The 26,754-nt window shown below is 37.8% G+C and overlaps 1 protein-coding gene across 3 annotated transcripts in view; it reads right to left on the bottom strand.

Moving 5' to 3' along the window:
* Nucleotides 1-26,083, bottom strand: part of TTC33 (tetratricopeptide repeat domain 33) — a 34,349-nt gene extending 8,266 nt beyond the window's left edge. Inside the window, exons 1-3 of one of the 3 annotated variants that reach the window (XM_065860818.2) lie at nt 25,944-26,083; nt 24,946-25,174; nt 5,520-5,601 (exon numbers count right to left, since the gene is read on the bottom strand). In XM_065860818.2, coding sequence (XP_065716890.1) covers nt 5,520-5,601; nt 24,946-25,166 — 303 coding nt within the window. In that variant the 5' untranslated portion in view covers nt 25,167-25,174; nt 25,944-26,083. Of the gene's footprint in view, nt 1-5,519; nt 5,602-24,945; nt 25,175-25,617; nt 25,793-25,939 lie in introns of those variants that run through there. The other 2 variants (XM_065860815.2, XM_065860816.2) reach the window with 2 other exon arrangements.
* Nucleotides 26,084-26,754: the final 671 nt, after the last annotated feature.

Genomic DNA, 26,754 nt, shown 5'->3' with positions numbered 1-26,754 from the left:
CTTGAAGCTGAATCATTATATTTAGACACATTCCAAGTCCAGTGAAACTGATCCAATTTCTTCTTCCATACAGAAAGCCAGTTCAAAACACTGATGCATAAAATTCTTCCTACCCATAAGCAGTTTACACTTACCCATGCTGCAAAGCAATTATCATCGCACTACATAGCAATACATTGCTAGGTAGCTTTCTGCATCTTCTCACTACATTTAAAAATAATAAGCAAATACTAGCTGATTTGTTATAACCTAAACTTGGGATTGTGAGTCTGGTCATGTCTTAGGAATCTTACAACCTCTTAAGCAGGAAGAGGGATGGGTGGAAGTTGGTATTATTTCTTCACAGAGTTAAAGATTAAGAAAACCTTTAGAATAGGAGAAATGTAATGACTTGAATGTGAGTATGATGGGTTTTGCCTGTTAAAAAACAGAGATACATGCCTGAAATCCTGATGCACGCAAACAGAACATGTAGGGTTGTGCAGAAACTAGATCCTCAAACAGCTGGTGACATCCAAAATTGTATTCAATGGAGATAAACCTGTTCATTTACATTTGTATTCACTTGTTTCTATAAATATATATAAACAACTGCATCATATTTTAGGAATCCTGTACTAGTTGCACAGCATGTTTGACAATTTTATCTGATATCTGAGGAAGAAATACCACTTGATGAGCAATATGAACCACGTAAATTCTCAGGAGGGGTGTAGAACAGCAGAGTGCCTGATTCCCTAGCGAGTTTGTTATCTATATCATAATATAGTAAGTCATTTGAGATCTCTGTTCACCCAGGTAAGAGTCCCAAGTGGTCCAGTATATAAATGTTCAGATGCAAATTCAAAGAGCTTCTCAAATCCTATTCGTCCACCTTTGTAATTCAAGGCAACTATAAAATAATCCAGTCAATGTTTAAGAAACTTGGCCCACAATGAATTTCAGTCTTAGCAACTGCATTAATATAGGTAGTCCTCACATTCTCCTTTGAATATACTTATGATACTACTTATCTAATACTACAATCCAACACTAGACTGTTTTCAGGGTTTCAATTTTTTTTTTTCTTTAAACAGAAGTATAGAAATTAACTGCTTGTGTAAACTTTTACTTGCCACTAACTGCTCTTGCAACAGGGGAGCAGTTTAGTAATGGAATATCAAGTTTATACAGTAAAAGATCTTGCATGTGAAGAATAGTTCAAGTGTACCCCTAACCTCTCCATACACCATAATAATCTGTTTTTAAATGGATCAAAGAGTAGCTGAGAGCAATGGAAAAAAAAAAAAATCTCACCAACTTTTATGGGTCTTTGAAGCACAACACCATTGAGCAATTCCACAATTCCCGTATGTTTTCCTGGAAACACACTCACTCCAAGTGCCGTTGACAACTGAGAACATGAAATACTATTTCCGCTCTTCAGAAATACTGAAGGACATTTGTCCTACATCTGTTTAAACACAGACCTTCAAGAACTTTACATAAATATTTACAAATTGCTACTGTGTCACCAGCAAATTTATCTGAGCTGCATACTAAACAACAGGGTACTTAAAATGTTAAGTTCACTGCTGAGAAAGTAAAAACTCATGAAGGAGGAAGCTGCTATAGAACACAACATAAGATTATCACAATAAATGTAACAGATACACAGATATTCAAGCCTATGCAAAACCCTGCATCCAATCTTAAATCTCAACAGGAGACTTTTCCTCAATGAAAGAAAATTAGTATAGACCATATAGAATCTCAGCTAATCGCACAAAGTCATTCTTAACATGAATCACCTCCTCTAGTATATGACACAGGTACCAAGACAGGTAGATTTCGATATGCCCAAACGTGGTCAAGCCCTTGCTGAAATTGGTGTTCAGTTCTTCCAAATCTGGAGCTACCAAAACTTTCTCCTTTAGCTACACAACAATAGCTGCACTATTTGTGCTGGTGTGCTGGATTGGAATAACATTCACTTCTAAAGTAGTATCATTTAAATATTAACCACAATATTTTTTGAATTAATTATGTATTTTTGTTTTGCTAAAAACTGATTTTTACAGCTCACACTAAGGCCTTTAAAAGTAGAAAGATATCAAATTATGCACTATACTAATTAGCTTCTAGTAAGCATTAGTCATACTGCAAAAATAATCTGTAATAATTGTACGCATGTACTAAAGAGATGCTACCTATTTAAAGGTTAGAGGTTTTGTTAAAAAGATTCAAGAAGTAATTTTATAAATGCATAATATTTTGTACATACACTTTTCTTCTGCTCTCATTCACAGTGTAACAGGAGCATTATGCTATTTCAGGAAGTGAATGCAAAGAGGAACAGTGCAGTTGCCCAGTAGTGCTCTCTTCTTCAGCAAAGGTAGCAAAGGCACATGGTGGACACAAAGGCCAGTCTTCCTTTATTCTTTCAGCTCTCACTACAATGGTTTAATTAGACAGGCAAAGAAATTTCACAAGGTGATTCAGATCCACATAGCTGGTTTCTCAGCTCCTCCTGGTCAGCAGGAAAGCTCTGTGCCTTGTTCCTCCAGCTCAACTTTGCCACTTGGCTGAAATGCAGGGACTGGGTTGCCAAGTAACACCCCTCAGTATTAAGTACTGCAGCTGGAGTGCCAATGGAAGGATTCTGTAGTAAGCATCCTTTTGCATAAGTCACTGCATCATAGTTTGGATCCTGGTAAGCTAATGTAATTGTCTGTTCTCCTGTTATTTCCACTGTGAAAATATTTAGTTTCAGTATGATTTCAATTAAATTGAATATTTTTGGAGAGCTAGCTTAAGTCCTGCATTCACATAAGACCATAACAAAGAACTGTTAGAAGAGAGCTATTCACTAATTTGTCCTACTGAGCATAACTGCCCTTTTCAACAGCCTTCTCTTGACTTGAAGTCAATGAAATTATAATTGATAAATAAAGGCTACTTCAAAAACACCATGTGTTCAGGAGCCAACATCAGAGCACATGAACCATTTCTTTCCAACCTAGAAGATATCCTACTAGGTGGTGTTATATTCAATGCAGAGTTAAATCTTTAAACTACAGTAAAAAAAAAATTATTGGACCGATACCATTTTTGCATCTTAACAGAATTCTTTACTAGCAGAGTTAAAAATTAAATGCACAAATGAACAGCTGCATAAGCTAACAACCTTTACAACAATGTTGAAAGCTGCTAATTAAAGCAGAATTATATTATTCTGTCTCTACCAATAGTGCATAATTAAGATTTGGGACTCTTTGACACATAGCTCTGCAGATGATAGAAGTTTACGTGAGAACAGAAACCAATGAGACAAATTGTTGAAAAAAACTCTTCCAAGCACTTCTAAGCACAGAGGAGTCCCAGGGCCAAAGCTTGCTGGAGGCTGGGAAAAGCGCTGTGCAGGAGAACTGCTCCACGCTTGTACCACTGCTATGATTCTTGCCCAGCCATCCACTCTAGACAGAGCTTTCATTTAAGCCAGCACTGATGTAAAGGTCCAAATGCAAGTAAATATTTAGTGGTGGTTTACATGTTTAAGATGTTTTGTTACCATGGAACTTAGAAGTATGTAGGACTCAAGCACCTAAATCATATAGGAGACCTGTGAATGCTCATATGCTATCCAAATAACATATAGATCTGATCATAAGCATGTCCAAGTTAAGAGAAAGTGCCACTGCAGAGTTTCCACAAGGTTTGAGCAAGATGCATAGAGTTTTGCTTTTTTTTTTTTTTTTAATGATATATGCCTCCTGTTTTAGAAGTTAGGAAGAAATAATTTACTATAAATCTGGCCTGGTAAGAAAGTGGGGAGAAAAAAATGCCCACTTTACAGCATCATGTAGGATATATAGAACAAAGGAATTGCACTAGAAAAATTCAGTGATATAAACTAAAACCAATTACTGCATCTTACTACCAACACCATTCAAATTAATGAACCAAGTTGGAAATCAACCCTTCATACACACACCTCCCTGAATTTTCACTGACACAGTCTAGTGGGATCCCTTCTATACATATGATATGTTGAAAAAAACCAATCCGATTCTGTCAAAATAACTCAGGAAGAACAAACTTTTAAAGCTATAAAATATTTCTCAAACCAAATGCAAAGCCAAGTAAGATCTAAACATTCTGCAGCTATATAAAATTAAAGCCTCCTTCCGCATTACTGTATTGTAATAAGCTTATGATTATTCAATTAATTATTTTGCAGAATCAAACTTCTTCACTTCACAGAAAACATGACTGTGAGGAGAAGATGCGATGGCATCCACTAGAAAAAAAAGCCATCACCACACCTTGGAAAACAGCCAGATTTGCTTCCTAGATTTTATAGGATTTTTTAAATTGTGTGGTTATTTTGTTGTTGTTGGGGAGGGGGTTTGCTTGTTTGTGAGGCTTTTTTTTGTTTGTTTTTGTATTGCAGGTTAGTTGCTTGTTTGGCTTTTGTGTTTGGTTTGGTTTGGGGGAGGGTGTTGTTGGTTGGTTGGTTTTGTGTTTTCATTTTTTAGGGGGCTTGGGGGTGTTCTGTTTTTTTTTTTTTTTTTTAATACAAGAATTCAGTAACAACAAAGATTTTAAAACTAAACAACATAGAAAGCTCCCTAAAAGTTACATAACACATTCACTGAAGTACTATGGTTTTACTTTCTCTTTTCCTTTCTCCTAACTTTAAACAATGTATTTTTCAGTCATATTTTGGATAGCTACCTTCCTAAAAATATTTTTTCTGTTCTAATTTGTCCAGCTGCTTGAAAAAAGCCATAAATTTCTTATTGTCATCCTCAACCCAAATTAAAATAATTTTTGCAGAAGAATATATTCATTTAATACAGAAAAAAGTATATTTGAAGTATATTTGTACCTTTGCACATAGATGGGGACAAAAGATTCCCAATCCAAACAAAATAATGGATTCTGCAACTTTTGCCATCTAGGCTATGCAAAGACATACTGAAATTACAAGGTGATCTCATAACTTCAGGGAGGTGTTGATGTTTACAAGCCTTTTTCCTGAAAACAGCTTTAAAACAACGGCCCAGATGAACTGACATAAAAAGTATACTCTATTTAATGCTCTTTTCCAAGATAATTTATCTATTTAATATGAAAACAGACTGGCATATATCTTTTGCATACAGCACCCCTATTTAATGTTGACAGTATTAAGGAAACTCTTTAGAAAGAGCAGGCATATTTTTAATGGTCAAATTTGCTAACCACAATAAGGATGTCCTTGCTTCTCTGAATACAATTTTTAAATATTTATTTTGGTTTTCCACATTGTAACATCCTAATTCATGTCCCAAAGGGGTTTTTTATTGTGATTGGCTGGAATCACAGCATTATTTTAATTCCTGTTAAAAGATACCATTGTGTTGTGAAAAGCGAAAAACTTAAGTTTTGCTGTAGTGTATGCACACAAAAACTACACAGTGTTGCACAGTGTATGTTCACAAACATAACGTTTTCCTTTTTATTTTCTAAACTGATAAAGAATTGCCATGCTTTACCTGCGATTTCATCTCATAAAGCGTAGCGTCCTCTGGAGTTAATTGAAGTGCTTTGTCCCACTTTTGAATAGCCTCTCGGTACCTGTAGTTAAAACAATATTACAGGCTCACTATATTTAAAGATACTGGATATTCCTATTCACATCCTGACATTGTTCTGAATAAAATGCCATGGCTTCTCATTAGTATTAATGATTTTTCTATCCACTTCCCCATAAAGCACACAGAACTGTTTTCAGGATTTGCTCTTCTCACTAAATGTGTGCAGAGCAGTACTGTACATCTGGCCTCACGTGGATTTACAAGTCAACATAGGAAACCTACAGCAAAGCAGTGACTTAAAACTAGACAGCTTGGACTGAGTCCATTTCCCCTCATTGTCAAAATCACCCTTCGTCAGGCATAAAGAAATATAATCTGAATCCAACACACTTTGCTGCCTTCATCATTCAAAATTCCTTCTCAGCCTAAAAAGGCCGAAACACACAAGTTGCCCTCCTGCACTTCTGTACTGTAAGATAAAGACATATGAGTAACTCTGGTATGTAAATATAAGACAGAAGTTGAAAGTCCTCAGGCTTGTATTACACCTCCAGGTTTTCCAGAGCAGTTACATGAAGAATTCAGGAAGCTGTGAATCGATTGGGAATAGAAGACAGCTTGGAAAAGCAGTGCAACTGAAGTCAAACTATCATGATTCAGGTACTACTGGTTTGTAAATGACACTGATGGGTATGCTGCACTCAAACATCAAACAATGTTTCAACAGATTTTCACATTTCCTCAAAAATTTAGGCACCAGCTGTGCATTTGTCATCTCAGTTCATGCCCCACAGGTAGGTGTTCACACTAAAGGAAAAATCACATCTTCCACATAAGTCAGTAAAAGCCTTAACATTTAGTCAGCAATAACTACTTTTGAGTAGATTATACTTTTGTTCAAGACCTAGCACAGACCTCACACAACAAAACCTACATGAGTAAGGAAAGTCCTCGGCTCAGTTAGGCAGTGTCCTGCCCTTGCAGCAAGGTGAAATATTGTGAGTGTAGCAAAAAAGTTCAGGAAAAGACTATTTGGGAAAACAGAGCACATACAGTAATGACATCAGTAACCAGAAAGGAAGGAACATCACTGGCATTCTGCAAATAGAGAGATAAAAAATAACAGTTGCATTTCAGGAATCTTCATTTTTACTTCTATGGAGGGTACATCATTGCTCAAAGAGTCAATCTGAACAGGATAAAAATTCATAGCAAGAACACGCTACCTCTGAAGGGAACATAAAAACTAAGTAAACATCCCCCTAAATCCTGTTGGTTTTCATAACAATGTGTCAACAGTCTGCCAACAGAATAAAGTGGGGCAAGAGAAAACAGGTTGTCCGTCCACAGAAGTGCTGTGCCACTTGTGTTCCGTATATGAAGAGTAAGCTACTCAACTCTGCCTGTGAGCCTGCGAAAGCACGATCCAAGAGAAGTGATGACAGAATGCCAAAATCACTTCCCAGGACTGAGAACACAACAGAAGAAGGCTGGAGAAGGAAGATTTATCTCCAGGTACATGCTGAACCAGCTTCTCAAAGAGACTGACTGCTGGCTACCAGTTTACACTGTGGAGATATCCACACAGCTGTGAAATACTGATCTTTTCAGTGCATGTATTTCCTCAAGAAGAAAGTCTGATACAACATGACCGTTCTATTATTTTAAATACTGGAGAAAACAGATGTTTCCATTGTTGTTCCAGGAAAAACTAAGGACACTGTTGTTATTAAGAGAAACTGATCTTGTTCTAGTAATGCAAATCTAGGAAAAAAATCCTTTATATAAAGATGGTCCATTAATCATTTTTTATCCCATTATTTTGAAGGAAAAGATTACATATTGTATTGAATATCAAACACCTTCCTGAAAAAGTTTCCTTGGGATTTAAGATACACTGGTAAAGCCAATCTTCCAGTAAATGGTTTATGAAAACCATAAACCTTAGCTAAAATAAGTAGTGAGCTAACACAGGGGTAGTGTCATAAAATAAGTAATTTAAAAATAGATACATCTACTACCTCTCAGTATATTTTTGAGCAGAACTGTACAGGACCTTTACCGTTATAAGGACAGAGAACTAGCTTTGAAAATGAAATCTTGAATATAAGCATGACATCTGCTTTGAGTTTAACACAAACTTAATGAACATTCCATTTGCTATTACCATTTCTCAGCAAATCAATAAGCTCACATACAGTTGAATGACTAGCAAGTAATGAGCTTGTCTGCATCAGCTGAGCTGCAAAAAATGCCATGTCATGGCTGACAAAAATGAAGCAACAAATTTAACTTAATGCTTGTTCCCCTGAGGTCCTGAACTTATTCCCATAGCCTTTATATGGAAAGCAAATACATATGTTTAGAACACATGCTATGGTACAGTTGATGCACAGTAACATGCATTTGAATCTCTCGTCCTTTCAGAAAAAGGGATACGAAACCTGGCATTTCAAAAATTGAAATAACTTCTATGAAAGATAATATATCAGAAACAAGAATAAAACTCAAGAATCACAGCTCTATCCACTGGTAATGCTATAAACTTTCTTCAGAAACCTCTGATATATACCAAAGTGGAGAATAATCCCAAGCAAGTTGACCTTGCTTTGAGTAGAAATTGGAATAGAAAATGACCTAGGACTAAGACATCAGCAACCTCAGTGATACATAATTAAACATGAAATATTATTATCTTTTGGTTGAATGAAAACAAAGCTTAAGCACAATATAATCCATAGACCAATTAATTTTTAGATGTTTACTATAAAAACTTCCCTAATATAGCAGTAAAGAAGTCACAAAACATTAATAATGGACATATATTGATTTTATAGATTATCAAATCAACATTTCCAACAAAAGTAAAACCCTAACCTGTATATACAATGTAACTAAAGATCTAAACTCGAGTAATATAAAGCATTTTTAAACTATCACATTTTGAAATACTGTATTATTTATGTGAATATAGAGATACAGTATACTTCACCCACAGTAATTTCAGTAAAATAGTATATCTCACTACCAAAAATTACACTATTATAACCAGAACTTAATTATTTTTTCTTCTTTGTGGCAATGACATAAAAAGGAATAAATTATTCAGAACTGGATACATCTGGATGGTTTCAATGTAGAAGACTTGATGAATCTTGCCAATTTTTATGTCACAGCATATGAAATCCCATAGCTCCTGAAGCACTAAAACTGTTCTGTTCAGATGTGTTACTGACCATCTGGGAGCTATACACACTTGGCACGTTTTACTACAGCTTGCTAAACTTTTGAAACAAACATCTCATGCTTACACTTCACTTTTTCAATACCACTTCTGGGAAAACAGGATCTCTTTAACTCAAATAAAATCCTTAAATTAATATTTCCACGAAAATATTTAATGGGAGAATTCTGGGTAAGAATAAAAACCAAACTCTGGTAAAGTTACACAGAGATCAGTTTTTGAATCATACGGATATATATATATATAATGCTAAAAATCATCACTACGGATGACGCAGGACTTACAGTCCTGCAGCTTTCCTTGCCAGACCTGATGCTTCAGGAACAGACTGAGACAGGGCACGTATAGAGTGACCCTGAAAATACTGAAAAGACACTGAAGAGAGGAGATGCTACCATCTTCAGACAAAATGAGACCAGCCTGCAGGAAAGCAGGAGAGCAGCAGATCACAGGACAGTGTCAGTATAAAGGATGAGGCAACACAACTCCTGGGAATTCTCAGACACTTGGAGGGACACTCCTATGATCAGATGTTATAGGAGAATTAGGAAAAAACATGACCTAAGGAAGAGGAAAACAACATTCTAAAAAGAATATGGCTAATTGTCAAATACTTGTATCATAGAGAATGAACATGAATGGTCTGTGGCCCCCAGGAATGTTAGCTAGAACGATTTTAATCTAGTGTAGGGCCAAATTCAGACTTTGGTGGATACTAGAGAAAAAGAATCTTAGTCAGTACCTATACAGAGTGCATAAAAAGTAAATAGAAATTAAAAGCAAAGTGTAAGTTGATTACAGTAATAGACTTCTCTTTTTAAGCTGGGAGATGATGCAAGACTGGATTGTGGTAAAAAAGAGATTCAAAGAGCAGGTGAAGGAGGAAACTAAAAAGAATAAAGGAAAATGAATCTAACATGCCTTTTTTGACTCTAACAACTTCAGAAAATCCTTGTCCCTAGTTAGTGCCATACAGCACATATTGCAGAATCATGTAACACATGTAACCTCACTGGTAACCTTCACAAGATCAGTAGGTTTTTAAACACATGAAGTACAACAGTACATGTTCTGCTGAAGCTTTAGCAACTTTTTTTTTAACTGTACACAATTCTAAAACTACTGATGAATCATTACTGAAGTTCAAAAGCATAGCTATTTTATGGTAAATAAAGTGTCACATGTTATTTCTGATTATGGAGGGAGTAAGTTAAAACCTTTACTATCTACTAATACTTCCAATAAAACATTTTAATCTAACAGGCTGATTTAGGCAAGGCTACCCTAATTACCACAGGTGAAGAGGTGCCTGACAGTCCTTCAGTGGCACATGACCATACACATGTTCTTGCCCCAGAGTAAAGGAGAGATAAACTTGCTGTAATTGCCTTCCGAGTAGGTAAATTATACTGAATTTACCATGGGGTAAAACAGTATGCACATAATTTCAAAGCGTAAGTATTCATCAGTTACTATTCTTGCACATATCAGACTCCTCAATATCAGGTCATTGACACCTGGACACTAGTAGTGCACATAGTGAAAATAAGTTAGATTTATACAACAGAATTCTTTCCTACACAGCAAATACAAAGTTCTGTTACGAATAATCAACTGGATATACCACAAAATTTAACAGCTACACAAATATTTCAAAGACACTTATTTCACTTAGGAGCTTCCGCAGAGGAACACATTGGAAATATCACTTTATCACACACCTAAAGCAATTACCACCTATCTTCACGCTAAACTATAAAATCAAGTTTGACATAAGTTCCAGTTGTCATTTTCCCAAATTTTATTTCAGCCAGATATGTAAACATGGACACTTTTTATCACTGCATTTATTAGGCATATACATTTTTGAAACTACCCTTTTCAAAGAAAAGGTATGAAATCCAACGTTGGAGAAAGATGATCTTGTAACTAATATGCCAAAGCAAAAGCCAGAAAATCAGGATGCTAGTATTGTCTCAAACAGTGACATCCTGTCTCACATGGGAATAACATTTCATTTCCTCACATGCAGCATGAAAAAGCAATCTCATAAAAAATCACTCACTGCTACTTCACAGTTATTTTATTGAGACTCGGGATTGGTACACACCACAGTAAATAGTTTTAATGACAAATGGCAGAGGAGTAGATGCCACAGAGTACTAGGTAACAACAGAGAATTAACAGTGCCTACACTTGACACTGTGCCCTAAGTGTCTTTCACAAACACATTTTATATTGAATGGTGAGCTGAAAGCTCTGCTGCCTTTAATTTATACTCTTCTTCACAGTCCACCCCACTCAGATACTGCACTTATCTATAAGGAGACAAGAAAATTTGCTATACAAACACAACACCACTGGATGCTAATCAATCAATTATCTTGCTGCTGACTAATGGCCACTTTCCTTCCTGTGCCTTGTACAGCCACGCTATTCATCTGTGTGATTTCAGGCCTTTGTCCTCACAGAGGGCTTTGGAAGGTGTGTGTGAGCATATGCTTGTCTTCATTCTTCAAACATGAAATAATTACTTCAACTCCCACTCACATAGACTTCTACAGTTGATTGACAAGCACTAGTTGAAGCTAGACCAAAGCACATTTTCTTTTAAAAAAAATCTTCATATTCATGAAAAACCCAAACAAGTTGCATATTACCAAACAAAACCTTAGTTAAACATGCCAATTGCATGAAAAATTCTAGAGACTGGATGTTCTACAGTTTCCTTTCTGGCCTCTAAACAGAATCTCCCTAGACCTGGCACTGCTACTTTGTATTTTCCCTGAAAATACAGATGTGATATAAAATTCATATAACACAGAGGAATTTACTTAGCTGCAATACGATTACATCATAAAGACTGTCACAACCTCACATAACTACATTACTAATTACAAGGACCTCCTTATCTTTGTAAATGATCCTACAAAAACACTTAAGAGTCAAAGTAAGTGCAATTTTATTTTACAAGACCAAGCTAAGTTTAATTATTTGTGGTAGCATTGAGAACTTTGTAGTGTAATTCTTAAGTCAGACTGGTTAATAGCAAAATTTCTCTCTACAAACTGTTAACTTAAGACATCAGGATAACGTACAGAGTGGAGGACAAGAACTGGAAGAATTTATCATGCTTTCTTCAATTAAGTGGTTATTGACTGTCATTTTACGGGAGAGAGCCCTGTAAGAAGCCAAAATAAACAGTGAGATACATGGCTAGAACTGAGGTTTACACATGGAAATTCAAATCAACAGCAGGAATACAAATTTTATTACTCCTGAACCTGCCATTTTATTATTTAAGCAATAAGAACAGAGCATCATAACCTTCCAAGCTTCAAAAGAGACATAATTGTACAGTTTCAGTAAAATCAACTCACTGTTCTAGTATCCTTAAACAAAAGCTGCAAATTAATAAATATCAAGTATCAGATGTTGCAATAGTTATAATATTTTAAGTATCCACAGAGCAGTAATGTATTTTTTACTGCTGAAATGATGTTTTAAATACAAAGCTTTAGTTCCTCAAAATAGTTTCAACAGTAGTTCCTCTGAAAGCAGCAGGAACAAAAATGTAGAAGAAAAACTGTTACGCTGCATTTGAAGCACTTCTGAGGTCATATTCCTCTCTTAAAAATTCTTTGTTCAGACAGCCTTCAGAAACATAGTACTAAAGTTAAAATATGGCTACCATCTGTTTTCTTCTTAGTTGAGTAGGCATTTAACCCTAATCTTTTAATTATTTGTCCACAGATGGCTGACAGCTCTGTCTCTCTTACCTCATGGTACGATCCTGCTGGTTCTCAGAAATCAGTCATGGAAAGTAGGCCAAGAAGTCAAAAGTTGTCAACGGCATCAAAAAAGTTTCTGTGATCTGGATGACAGTATTTCTCTATCTTTCTCAAAACGACTTATTGCCAAAATATGCTTAAGAGTAGGGTATTAACAGGGCAAAACATTTTGGAAAAAGATGATACACAAAAAGCAATATTCTGTTCACATTCTATTCTGAGCAGTTCCATTTCATCTAGTTGACATGCTCTTGTTATCTGTACTAACAATGTAATTCCCCTTCATTTCCTTTATTGCCTCTGGCCTCTTTACAATCTTTGCTGATGTCGACATCACAGTAATAAGGACAGAAGTTATACAAAAACAAAGAGATAAATACAGAAGAAACATGTAATTCTCTATGGCATTTTGAGCCTTAAAGGGCAATTTTAATTTATTTTTCATGAAAATACCAATAAGTAGGCAGGTACCCAATAAACCTCTCCACACAGCTGAAACAATTAGAAGGTACTGATGTAAAATGACTATGAAGTACCAATACAAATACTAGTCAGCAAAAACAAAGTCTCCTGAAATAAGTTAAATATAGATGTGTAACAAACAGTACAATCTGCCTACAAGGACATAATACACACAGACACAGATTGTATAAAGACTGGATGTCACCATGCAGAACTAAGGAAATGTATCAAACTCTTCTAAATCCCAAGATGACTTACCACGCCAATCACACACATTAAAGTGGCAAGAAGAGTGGGAACTCTCACTACTAGCCCTGCAGAGATGGCATGGTGAGTCTCAGCATCACTATGCAAAAATGTTCTGTAAAGGGACAGATGAGGCAAGTTTGTGCTCCAGTTTCCATGACAGAGCTAAGTTAGTCACAATGCTCTTATGTTTCTACTGATAAGCAACCTTACAAAAATCAATAGATTCAGACTGATGATTTTTGTTGGCACTGTGACTTTGCATACACATAATAGTGCCTGTCTAAAGAGAGTAACCACAAGAACTGTTTGAACCATCTCCTTCAATTTTTCCCATAGCAGAGTATGAGATACAAAATAAAACATTAAAGATTCACAGAAGAGTAATATTTCAGATGTTTTTATCTACGTTAATTACTGGATAGCAATATTTAAGCCATTTAGTCCACAGTACCCTATGCTTCTAAATCCTAACTTCTAAAGTTAATTCTTCCTCTTATTTTGTGACACAAATCCTGTACTCCCCCCAGCAGGCAACATCCAGAAAGAATCTTTTGAGTCCTGGAAGGACTCTCTTTCCATTACACTACCCATAGATTTACAACACATTTTCACAAAAGTAAACAGGACAACAGACACTAGTTTGTTGCAATAATGCACACAGCTGTAATGTATCTGTGAAGTGGAAGATCTCTTCTTCTGAAGGAAAAAAAAGAAGCAATCAAAGCTTGATAGCTTCAGTGTTGCATCTGGAGTAAGGATTCAGGACTCAATTATAAAAATGTGCCCTTTAACATACATAATTTAGTGTAATACCTTCTCTCTGTAAACATTAGGTGGATCCCACTGATTAGACTAACATATTTAAGTCTGGCTTGCAAAAGCCTCATCTTTCTACAAACCCTCTTCCTCGATTTAACAAAAGTTATTCAGAAACTCTGAGAGCATCAATCAAATTTACTTATCTTGGTGGGGTTTTTTTTCCAGCTTTTCTCAATCTCAATTTATTATCAGAATATGATGAACAAAACTCAACTTGCACACCTTCACAATAAGTTGAAATACATTAAAAAACTACAAATTACAGAGAAAAAAGTCACAAAGATTCCTCCCCTACTTACACAATGTTCCAGGTAACAGTTGTTTACAGTATTAACTCACATAAAACTACTTTTGGTTTTATGACAGCAATTTATTCTGTAAATTAATTATGATCGTTTAATATTTCTTATTCTAATTTTAATTTTAATATTTCTTTCATTCTGTATGTCAACAAAGCTTCTAATTTTTTTTTGAGTATTGCTTAGAATTCCTTTCTCACTTTGAATCCCACAAAATAAATCAGCTACTAAAATAAATAATTTCTGAAACCTCATTCATTCAATTCCACCCACAATACAGAAGTACTGGAATTCTGCCACATTTTTGAAAGGCAAATACAAATGTCTGAACAAAGTTGTAGAGTCATTCTAAGCGAGTTGTCAAACGTCAGTGCGCACTCTCCTTACCTCAGTCTCATTTTCTTGCCCCTGCTTTGCACTAGTATAAAATCTTTTGCTTCTTAAATCTAATCCAGGTTATGACCTGTCCAAACATTAGCTTGTTTTACAACATCAACCAGCTCGCCAGTGTAATTCTCCATTTGGCTTCAAACACAAAGAAAAGAGCTTTGTTTAGGTTGCAATGACACCACTATACTGTAAATGGTTTCACATGACAGATACACTTTAACATCTTAAGTATATGTTTGGACCTTGAAGAAGTTCACAGTCCTGACTTTACTAAACAAGACAAATCTTGTGACAGTTGTGAAACTGAAAGCATTGTTTAAAAAAAGGTGTCTTCAGCAAATAGCTTCCTATCACCCTCATTCTGAGAGCTCTACAAACATTTTTTAATACGGCAGGGAGAGAAAAATGGTCTAGCAAGGGCTGACTAAAACAAAATCTGTTTTCTATACTGGGAAACTTATTTCAATCTGAAAATGTGATCCTATCCCTCACAATGCTTTATACAACCCCTCTCTTTATTAAGCCCCTATTTAAGTCCTTTTTGAAGTCTCAATAAATACTAATCAAATTCAAATCAGAAATGCTCTTTGAATGAAAATTGAAATACTTCACTGAACTACAATTCTATTTTAGAACACATACTCGCAGAATCACAGAATCATAGAATGGTTCGGGTTGGAAGGGACCTTAAAAGCTCATCTCGTCCAGCCCCCCTGCAATGAGCAGAGACATCTTCAACCAGATCAGGTTGCTCAGAGCCCCATCCAGCCTGGCCTGAAATGTCTCCAGGGATGTGGCATCTACCACCTCTCTGGGCAACCTAGGCCAGTATTTCACCACCATCATTGTAAGAAACGTCTTCCTCGTGTTTAACCTGAATCTCTCTTCCTTTAGTTTAAAACCATTACCACTTGTCCTATTGTAACAGGCCCTGCCTAAAAAGTCTGTCTCCATCTTTCTTAGAGGCTCCTGTTAAGTACCAAAAGGCTAAAATAAGGTCTCCCTGGAGCCTTCTCTTCTCCAGGCTGAACAACCCCAACTCTCTCAGCCTGTCCTCACAGCAGAGCTGTTCCAGCCTTCTGATCATTTTTGTGGCCTCCTCTGGACCACCTCCAATGAGTCCATGTCTTGCCTGTACTGAGGGCTCTAGGAAAATAAGTTATGTGTGAGCAATACCAAAGAAAGTTAACCTTCTGACAAACAGAAGAGTTTCACTGACAGACTAAAGACAATTAAAAACATTCAGGTCAACATCCAAACCCACTGGGGGTGAATTTATTATCACCAAAGAGCCAAATGTCAGGAAAAGGAAAGCTTGTCTTAAAGCTTCCAGACAAATACAACTTCCTACAGAGAAGCCCAGGCTGCAGAACTCCTTTTAATAAGTTTATGCAATTTAACACATTTAACAGGTGTCTTCCATTTTTAACAGTAAAATAGGTTTGTAGAGCCAGCTGAATCCAAGCCATTACTCACTGCCAACATCTCTTATCCAAAGAACCTTGTTTAAAAACAAAATCTACAGTTATGAACTGCATTTTGTCTGAACTGTCATTTCTTAAGTTTTGCAGAAGACAAAAAGCTTGTAAGTCACAGTCTGCTACATTAGATTTTTATTACCAGTGGACAGATCAAAGACAAAACAAACAATGTTTCTTAAGATCTGCCACTTGGCTGTCAGAGCCAGTAAAACTCTACAGACTGGTGAGGAAACATGTCCAATACGCACTAAGAATGGCAGCACATAAAAATAATCAGTTTGAACAGGTTTCAAAACAGCAAACTTCAACTTCTTCATGAAAACAATATTTCTATGACTGTTTTTCAGAAAGTAAGAAAGAGGATTATGTCTGTCACATGGTATTAGTGCATCAGGCACTATCCAGAGGTAGAAAGGTATAGTTCTTTGTCTAAAACTTTTGGCTTACGGTATCTATGGTATTAGAAAATTGAGCATATTGACACTGTGATTCTTCTCTTGAGATTGGGATGGATGCATTGGTCACGCATATTACTTTAGTAAGAAAAATGTACAATGCCTATCACCTGTTTCATATATGTAATACGGTTTACCAGAAGTACTGGGGAATATGTTAACAACTTTGTTGTTTTATGACCCTCTCTGTACCTACCCCCACGTACTGCTAATATTATGGAAAATAACTGTTCCACATATTACATATTAGCACAGTCCCTTACGAACTAAGAGTAATTTTGTCATGGTCCAGTGACACGGCAGGAGAACTAGACACATTCTATTTGGCCACTTAGATACTAATATCTGTTTTCCTGCCTATTTTGGCAAAAGCACTTGTGAACCAGATCAGAACCAGCAACTGGAAAGAGGCTATTTTCCAGCTAGGCTTCTTCTCCATTCCAGTCACACACTGATACACTGAGGTGGCTCCCTCCCAAGGCAAAACAAAAAAAAGGGATCATTACAAAGGGATCAAAGTTATAGAGCAGGAGAGTTAGCTCACATTGACCCTAGCTGAAATCAGTTTAACTAGCGATAGAACTGCAGCCTTTGACTGGATGCTTGACTTGTGAACAACCAAATATAGGTAGCATGTATACCAGTCCCTGCTTTCAATTAACTCGGTCCTGATTTAATTTAACAATTGTCTACAAAAATTATTAAATAGTTAATGCCCATGTAAATGAGTGGACAGGACAGGACAAAGTAATAGAGAAAGTCACATCCCACAATCAAATAATTTATTAATTTGATTACCACATGTTAGTGTACAAGACCCTTACTAGTTATTTTGTTATAGTACATTGTGGTGTGAAGTCAAGTCTCAAACAGGTAGTAGTCCTATAACATCAAATATTTCCAAAAGAAAAGTACTACTCTTGATTTTCCCTCCCTGCTATTTTGACCTAACCCTTCAAAAGACCCGACTGAACAAGACACTGTTTCTAAAGAGTTTTTATTCTGAGCCTATACTGCCAAACATCCTTTCCAGTTTAATGATACTTTCATGATATGCCACAAAATGTGGAGGAAACAATTTAGGGAACTAGAAAACAAGTTGACATGGTATAGAAACTAAGATCTTTGTAACAAAACGTACTGTCATATCCTTCTCCTTTAGAAAAGTACTGAAACAAAAGTCGATGGGCAATCATGATCTCTTAAATTCAGCACATTTTTATTTTAGAAGATACGGACAACAGGTACACACCATGTTCTATGGGGATCATGAAGGTGATATTGAATTACTGTTTCAAAATTAAATACCATGAACCATAACGGCAGTTGAAGCAAAAGGGGTGGTGGGGAGTATTATTGTCAGCAACAGTAACTAGGCTTTAAAAGCAACTGGACAAGGTATTAAATTAGGAAACCACTTTATTTTTCCCCTGTAGCTTCTTCTATGAAGAGAAATGATATTATGAAAAAATTCATTCTAAATACAAAGGTTTTATTATTCAAGTAAAACCAACTAGGTGTATTTAACAGTAGATCCGGACAATAAACAAAACCACAAAATTGTGAGTTTAAAAAAAGAAATACCATCACATTTTGCAGTATAGAAGTTGCAATACACAATGTCATTAATACAGGGAGTCCGGAACACTGTGCCAGCTGTACTACGGAGCAACTCTTGCCAGTGTCTATCGAGCAAAGGATGTGGAAAAGGCCCCAGGTCCTATTTTTCTGTGAAAATTGCTCAGATTATTAATCTAATCTAGATTTCTCTAAATTGTCTTATACTATGCACACAAACTATATCATTCTCTACATTTAAAAGCTGCATTATTAAAATGTCTAACTGAAGTTAGGGGCAAAATCTCTTAGCCCAAGTAACATGTTATTTGATGCAAAAGTCTATCTAGCAAGTTAAAGTGTTTAAAAGGACCTCTAGCCACCATTCACCAGTACAGACCTGCTAGCAGAAACTAGCTTCTGCAGGATGATGATAGTGCTGGTTCTACTCCCACCACATCTACTGTTTTAAAAGACGGGCCCTGTCCCAGACAGTTTATAACAGTAACATGCAGGAAGAGAAAAGGAACTAAGACGGTTTTGGAGGTCAACTCTGAAAACAAGCCAGCCAACTGTAGAGAAACTCACAGTGAACCATTTCATCTTAACTCAGCACTTAAGAAGAAATGAAAACACACCAGGTGCACCCTGCTGTTAGCACTTATTATCTATCCCTCATATGCAGCAAAAGGTTGTAAGGAAGAATATCTCAAAGTCTGAAGAGCATACATGCATCAAAGAAAAACACAGACTGTCAAAAGAATAAAGCTAAAAAAAAAAAAAAAAAAAAAGACTAAGTAACTCTATTTATTTTTCATTTACAAAGCTAGAAATATGCCAGCACAAGTGCTTTCCAATGTTTCTTGAATTAATTTTAAAGCACAGCTATGACAATGAGTGATAAAAATTAGATGTAAAAAATTGTCACGATAAGTAACAGAAATAAAAATAATAAGAGAACAATATTTAGATATTTCTACAATCCATTATGTTATGTAGTTCTTTATGGTTCCTCAATTAGTAATAAAGAGTTGTTCCAGGATTAGATGCAAATATTCTGTTTGGACATATACAAAATCCACCTGGAAAAAGTGCTAGGAATTAAACAGAAGCAATAGAAGCAGATAGCAGTGTAAAAATTCAGAAACTATCAATTCCTATCCTACTGTTTACTATGAATAAAATTCAATTTTTTTAATGACCTGTAAAAGTAAGTATTAATTATTTTCCAGTAACTTCACATGCATCGGGACAGAAGAAAGTAACTGTCACACATCATTCCCCTATATAGAAATATTAATATATACATAAAAATTCACATATGTTGATGAAATTTAAGAACCAATTTTTTTTTAATGCTTCTTCAATTCCAGTAACATACTCTACATCGTTAAATATTCCTGCAGTACTGCATCCAGCTCTGTGGTCCTCAATACAGGAAAGATACGGACCTGTGAGAGAGGGTCCAGAGGAGTGCCACCAAGACGATCAGAGGGTTGCAACACCATGGGTAAGTCTTTCTTGCTCTAGACCTTCCCTCTGGTATCATGGGCCTGGGGTTCCTGAAGGCAAGTCTTATCAACAAAGACAACATTGAGTACCTTGGCCTGTTCTGCACCCTTTGTCACTCGATTCTCCACCCCATGCAGCAGAAGACCCACATTTTTCCCAGTCTTTGTTTTGCCGCCAATGCAGCTGCAGAAGCTCTTCTTGTTTCCCTTCACATCCCTCACCAGATTCAACTCCACGTGGGCTTTGGCTTTCCAGATCCCATCCCTGCATATTCAGACAGGGTTGCTGTGGTCTTCCTGGGTCACAAGACCTTGCTCCCACCTCTTGTACTGTTCTTAAGCTTTTATGTTTGGATTTTGTCAGGAGCTCCCTGTACACTCATGCAGGGCTCCTATCACCTCTTCTTGGTTTCCTCCTCTACAGGATGAACCATTCTCAAGCTTCCAGGAGACAACTTGAAAAAAATGCAACCAGCTCTCCTGAACCTTTCTTCTCTCTAACATGCCCCACTTCTCCATAAGGTAACTCAGCCTATTAAACCTCAGCCTATTAAACTGCTGAAATGTTTGTGCCAAAGATAGCTGTTGGATCTTCTGGGAAGTCTCTTTATTAACACTGTATTAAGTAAGTAACATTAGTTATATTGACTGAAAATCAAAAGGCAATTTCAACACAATTATCTTTGCCCTGTTAGCAATTTTATTACTTTAGCACTTTCATAATTTATTAGTCATCAAAAGTTTATCATAACGTAGCCCTGTAAGACACAGGTAAACTGAACAAATGCAAACATTATAAGAACATGACAGAAAGGTTTTTCAACTTAATTTAAGTTGGTATTACTCTAATGCTCTACCTGCTGAATCTGCTTAGTTCCCCCCCGCCCCCCCCCCCCCCCCCCCCCCCCCGGTTAACACTTATCACTATGCTTACAACACATTTTAAAGGAGTGGTGCCTCACTTTACAATGTCTACTCAGAAAGACAAACTCAGTGACAGCTTATGTAGCTAAGGAACCACAAATGACACACGTGGAAGTGATGTTAGCCTATTAGCATCAGGGGAAAAAAGTCTCAACTGCTAAAATGCGGAATAAGGAGCACTTGACAGAAGCCCATTTTTTAGAAACATGTTAGAAAACGGAATTAATTCTCAAAGATTAATTCCTTTAGAAAAGTAGATAGATTCACGAAAATTGACCTATTATCTGGTCTCATAACACTTTGCGATGTCCTTTTTAAATATTCTACTGGAAAAGCCAAGGGATAAAATGTTATTAATCAGTCCAATTTACTCACGAAATCGTAGAATCACAGAATCGTAGAATCACAGAACTGCAGAATCATTTGGGTTGGAATGGACCTTCAAAGGTCACCTCATCCAACCCCTGCAATGAGCAGGGACATCTTCAACTAGATCAGGTTGCTCAGAGCCCCATCCAGCCTGGCCTGGAATGTTCCCAGGGAGGGGGCATCTGCCACATCAAGTGATATCAAGTGATGCAACCATTTATTTTAACGTAGGTTAATCTCTACAAGCTCAGACAAAACATGCATGTACCAGCTGAAAACACAATCTTCCCAGACCTGTACCAGCTTTAGAGACAGAGATATTTTTAGTGTAACCATGGAATCATAAATTAATATCACCAGACGCGAGAAGTAGTAATAAGCTCTATTTAGCAAAACTGAAAAATTAAATGCAAATCAATAAGAATTTAAAACCAAGAGTGTCTCTTCGCAAAACGAAGTATTTAGATGAACAGTTTTTGCACTCTTCAGGGTACATTGCAAAGAGCTCTATCTCCACCTACTGGACCAGCTACAAAAATGATCGTAGTTTGAAAACAGGATTGCAACTCAGTTATACTGAAGATACTAGTCTGACAGAAGTTTTTCTTCTCTTTGCTGTTAATCTCTCTACATGCCATATGTTTGAGGACATTACATCTTGTCTAAACCTGTTCTTAAGCTTGCGTCCACAGCCAAAGACTACGTACCTACCATGCAAAACACACTGTAACTACAAACCACTGTGTTCAAGATACTAAGGCTGACCACATGAACTTTTACCCTTTTGGATTGCACTGGATTTAAAACAGTGTAGGACTATAAACATACAAAAACAAACAAACAAACAAACAAACAAAAATGCACACACAAAAAAACCCCACAAAACAAAACAAAAACAACACCCACCCTAATCTGCATTATGATTGTTGGCTTTGTTCTGTTTTTCATGCCAGTGTATATGGGCACAGCCATACCGGTCTTTCAAGTTGAATAATCAGCCAGCATTATAAATTTCATATAAGCAAAACCAATTTATCCTCTGGAATATTCTTCATTCTTTCCACCAACAGACAATATTCTGATACCCAAAAGACTGTGTGTATATTTGTACATTTGTTTAATTGCTCCTTCCCACACATTGAAAGAGCACACAAATGTGACACTTCTCCCACATACCTGCCTTTTCTTTCTGTTCTAACAGTGAGATCACTCATTCACAAGTCATCTTCATAACTGCCTACTGATCAGGTTTCTAGGTCAGAATTTCCTAAGCCACATCTTCCACGATAACAGACCCATTTGCATAATCAATCTAGTTCAACACCTGTTTCTGGTAGTCTCACCATCTTTCTTCCCATCTCACAAAAGACTACAACATGGATCAGAAACTTTCCTTCAGCACTGTTGTTCTTCTCTGTGTGTGTGTGTCTCAGCCTCAGCTTAACAGATTAATGCACACACAGCAGGTACAAACACTCATCAAGCAGCTCCCACAAAAGCTGAAAACCCACAGAGGGCTGCCACCTCCAAAACAATTCACTCATGCCACTCGAGCACCAACGGGCAAAGAAAGCAGGCTATACAAATTCTGACCCCCAAGAACTCCATTATTCCTTCCCCTGAGAAGCACTAAGACTCACTTTACAAACACAAGTCAAAGAGACCTCACTCATTCACAGACTTCCTGCATACACAGAGACAAAACCATCACTTGCCTTCCCCTTAACAAAAAATAAGCTAATGGACTAACCAAGCATAAAGGAGGTAATCACTATTCTACCTAAGTAATAGTGTATCCACTTACAAAATTCACCTTTCATCACTGAATTTTAGCATGCACATTACCTCAAAGTCTCCTTTCCATAAGAAGTGTAGTTGAATTTATTACTATCCATTCTTCCTTTTATTTAGACTCCTGCTTCTTCCCAAGTCTGGTTGTTTTTTGGTTTTTTTTGTTTTTTTTTTTTTTTTTTTTCCTCAGGATCCCTTTTTCTCCACTCCACAAGTGATATCAGCTAAGGTACCACCTTAGTTACCCTCTAGTGCTCAGTCTTTGCTTTTTCTTCTGAGTTTATTCAATGGAAAAGATACCATCTTTTTACCTAAATGCTACACAACCCAACCCGGATCTTTCTTTACTTAGATATTTCAGGAAATGATCTAAGTATTTAATTATTTACATGAGTCCGCTTATATTGTACAAATGCATATTCAAAAAATAGAGTATATATATCTGAAACACACTTACAGCAACCACTTTCAACCAGAGAGAATAAACAATCCTTTCAGTCTGCTTTCTCAAGTTCCCCATAATGGCACATCAACCATCCACCTGCTTAAGTAATAAAATCCTCCCATTGTGAGCTTACCCTGTAATGTATGCAAAATCTTTTCTCAAGACAAAGATTTTTATGAAAGTTATGTGCGCAGACAGCACCATACTACCGTAAATGTTCAAACTGTACAGAGTGTGCTAGAGTAATTGATGGAATGTACCATTTCAAGTTAGAACTTCTGTTAAGCCTCAGATACAAGAGCATTAACACAAAAGAGCGTGATAAGCCTCCCAAAACCTGCATTTTATTATAATATGTTGCTACTTGTTTCTCATACTTGTTATAAGCCATTCCGTGCTTCTCAGTAGCTCTCATAAGCACTTCTGATGAGATTCAGCTCTCACTAAATTCACAAAAAAACCTTCTGTTGCTGCTTCTGGATGGGCTAAGCTTTTATATTGTTTTCTAACTGACAGATAAAGGAAAACTCAGTCTCTAAAACCAACTTCAGATATTAAAAGCAAAAAAAATTAAAATAAATAAATGCAGCAGTCTGTATCTCCCTGTATTAAACAACATATACAGGTTATTTGCTGCTGTTCAAGAGATTTATTGCACTTTACATAATAGATAAAAACAACAAAAAAAACAAACAAACAAACAAGAAACAAAAAGCACCAAAATCCACAGAGAAAATATAAACAACATCCAATGCAAAATACAAGGAAGACAGAGGTAGAATTAAAGACAGAAATAAAAATATTTGGTCTGAAGCAATGAATGAAGTGAAGTTGTTCATGTAAGTACGGTAAGGATACAGATTTAGATGTAAAGCATTCTGAAGATTTTAAGGGGACTATTCCTGAAACTGTTTTTTCCCCTTTCAGAGGAGATCTAACCAATTATGTAGTTAATATGCAACTCATAGTCCCTCTTTCCCTCTTCTTACCTTCCCCTGCTCCAAAGGTACTTGCTGCTTGAAACATTACAAGACAATGGAACCATCTTTGCAATAACCTTCCAAAATTGCTAAAGTCTCAAGCCAGGCTCAATACTGCCATCAGAAGATGTTCATAGCAGCTATCTGAACCTGTATATTAGACAGATTAAGACTTCACTAGCAGTATTTGCCTCAGGAGTGTACACATGCAAATAAGCTTACTCTTAGTAAGATAAAAGACACATTTACAAGAGAGGAGACAGCTACCAGAGTAGCTAAAGCATCACTTACAGTGCGGCTTATCTCACTGTATCTTAACTAATCTTTCAACTTTCACAACTCATCAGTTTCTCAGCTCCCTCTATCATTTTTTGTTTATGTGAACACACAAAAATGAGACAGAATACAGACTTCGCTTCACAGCTGTCAACACCACAAAAGGAAACAACTTATTTAGCACCAGACAGCAAAGACAGAATGAAAAGAATTATCATTTTTCCAGATATGAAAAATGGGAATGTAGAAGCTAGCAAACTACCTAGTGTTTATAGAGACAGGATTAAAACACCATTCAGCACTTAAACAGTCAACGAAAAAGAGTAAGATAACAATAGTACCTCCTATTTTCAGCCAAACTTGCACCTTCATCCTTCAGCTGCTTACTTTTCTTTACACAGTCTTCTAAAAGAGCTTCCTTTCTTCTTTTAGTTGCATGCACCCAGTTACCATCATCATCATCAGCCACATCCTTATCATCCGCAGCTTCTGCTTCAAATTGCTGAGAAGTAGCTTTTGACACTTTCTCACCAATCTTTCTCTTCCACCCAAAAGAAGCCATTTGGAAAACTACAGAAAAACACATTTTCAGTAGTTAGCTAATTCAATTTTAAAGTACATGTAAGAAAGAATACACCTCGCTCTTCTCAGTTCCAAAACAACAACATGTAACAGGCTGCCACTCCTCCACACAAATTGTCTGTCAGCTTCACAGAGATGTTAGTCAGGCAACTACAGTTTCCAGCCCAGCTGGCAGAAAAAGACAGAAAGACAGACAGAAAGACAGACAGAAAGACAGACAGAAAGACAGACAGAAAGACAGACAGAAAGACAGACAGAAAGACAGACAGAAAGACAGACAGAAAGACAGACAGAAAGACAGACAGAAAGACAGACAGAAAGACAGAAAGACAGACAGAAAGACAGACAGAAAGACAGAAAGACAGAAAGACAGAAAGAAAGGCCAGAGCTCTGACACACCAGAAAGCCTTAAAAAGTTGAAGCCAACACACCAGAAACCAGACAACAGCAGAGCAAAGAACTGGGTCCCAGGTGAGTGACACCCCCGGCACGGCCGCTCGCCGCTACGAGCCGTGCAGAGCCGCACGGCACAGCCCGAGCTGCCTCCGGCCCGGCCGCTCCTCAGCCAGCGCGGCAGCCCCGGGACGGGCTGCCCCGGCGGAGCACGGCCCGGCGGAACCCGCGGCCAGGCGGCGGAAACCGAACAGCCGGGATGGCTGAGGGAGGGCCGCGTCCGCCCCGCCCCGCGCCGCGCCCTCCGCGGAGGAAGCCACGGCACCGCCCCGCATCGCCCCGAGGTTCGGAGCCCCCCACCTGCCTGCCCGCGCTCCTCTTCCGGCTAGAAGTCCCGAGCGACCCTTGACCTCCCGCCGGCAGGAAAAGGATAGGGAAAGGCGGGGCGGCAGGGGCGGGAGGCGAACAAGGACGCCTCTCGCCCTGGCGGCACCGACTCGCGGGGCATGCCGGGAGCTGAAGGCTGATCCGCGGGGCATGCCGGGGGCTGTAGTCCGAGACGCGAGGCATGCCGGGAGCTGTAGTCCGAGACGCGAGGCATGCCGGGAGCTGTAGTCCGAGGCGCGGAGCATGCCGGGAGATGTAGTTCCCAGGAGCGGCTCCGTCCCGGCAGAGCGCGGGGTGTGTGTGGCTGCCGGGGGGCGCAGCTTTCGGGAGCCGAGCGGGAGGCGTCCGGGCACCGCAGGGGAGCAGCAGCTCTGGGGGAGAGACCAGGGCCAACTGCATGGCGGGAGGTGCAGGATGGGTGAAGCACAAGAGATTCCAATTAAACACGTGGAGAAACTTCTTTACTCTGAGGGTGCCAGAGCACTGGAACAGGCTGCCCAGAGAGCCTGTGGAGTCTCCTTCTCTGGAGACGTTCAAAACCCGCCTGAACACATTCCTGTGCAGTCTGCTCTGGGTTTACTTGCTTTAGCAGGTGGGTTGGACTAGGTGATCTCCAGAAGTCCCTTCCAACCCCAACCATTCTGTGACTCTGATATGGCTCTGGAGATTTCAGTAACATCTGCCATGTGCACATGATGCAATTAAGTACAGAAGTACCACTGGTGCAAGCAGCTCTGCAGTCGCCACCTGCCAGTAATGCTCAGGTCCCAGAGGGACAGGTGAAGGAT

Source organism: Patagioenas fasciata, chromosome Z, assembly GCF_037038585.1.
Source record: "Patagioenas fasciata isolate bPatFas1 chromosome Z, bPatFas1.hap1, whole genome shotgun sequence".
Taxonomy (NCBI): Eukaryota; Metazoa; Chordata; class Aves; order Columbiformes; family Columbidae; genus Patagioenas; species Patagioenas fasciata.
The sequence above is the reverse complement of the archived record's forward strand: the minus strand, read 5'-3'. Positions and strand labels throughout refer to the sequence as shown.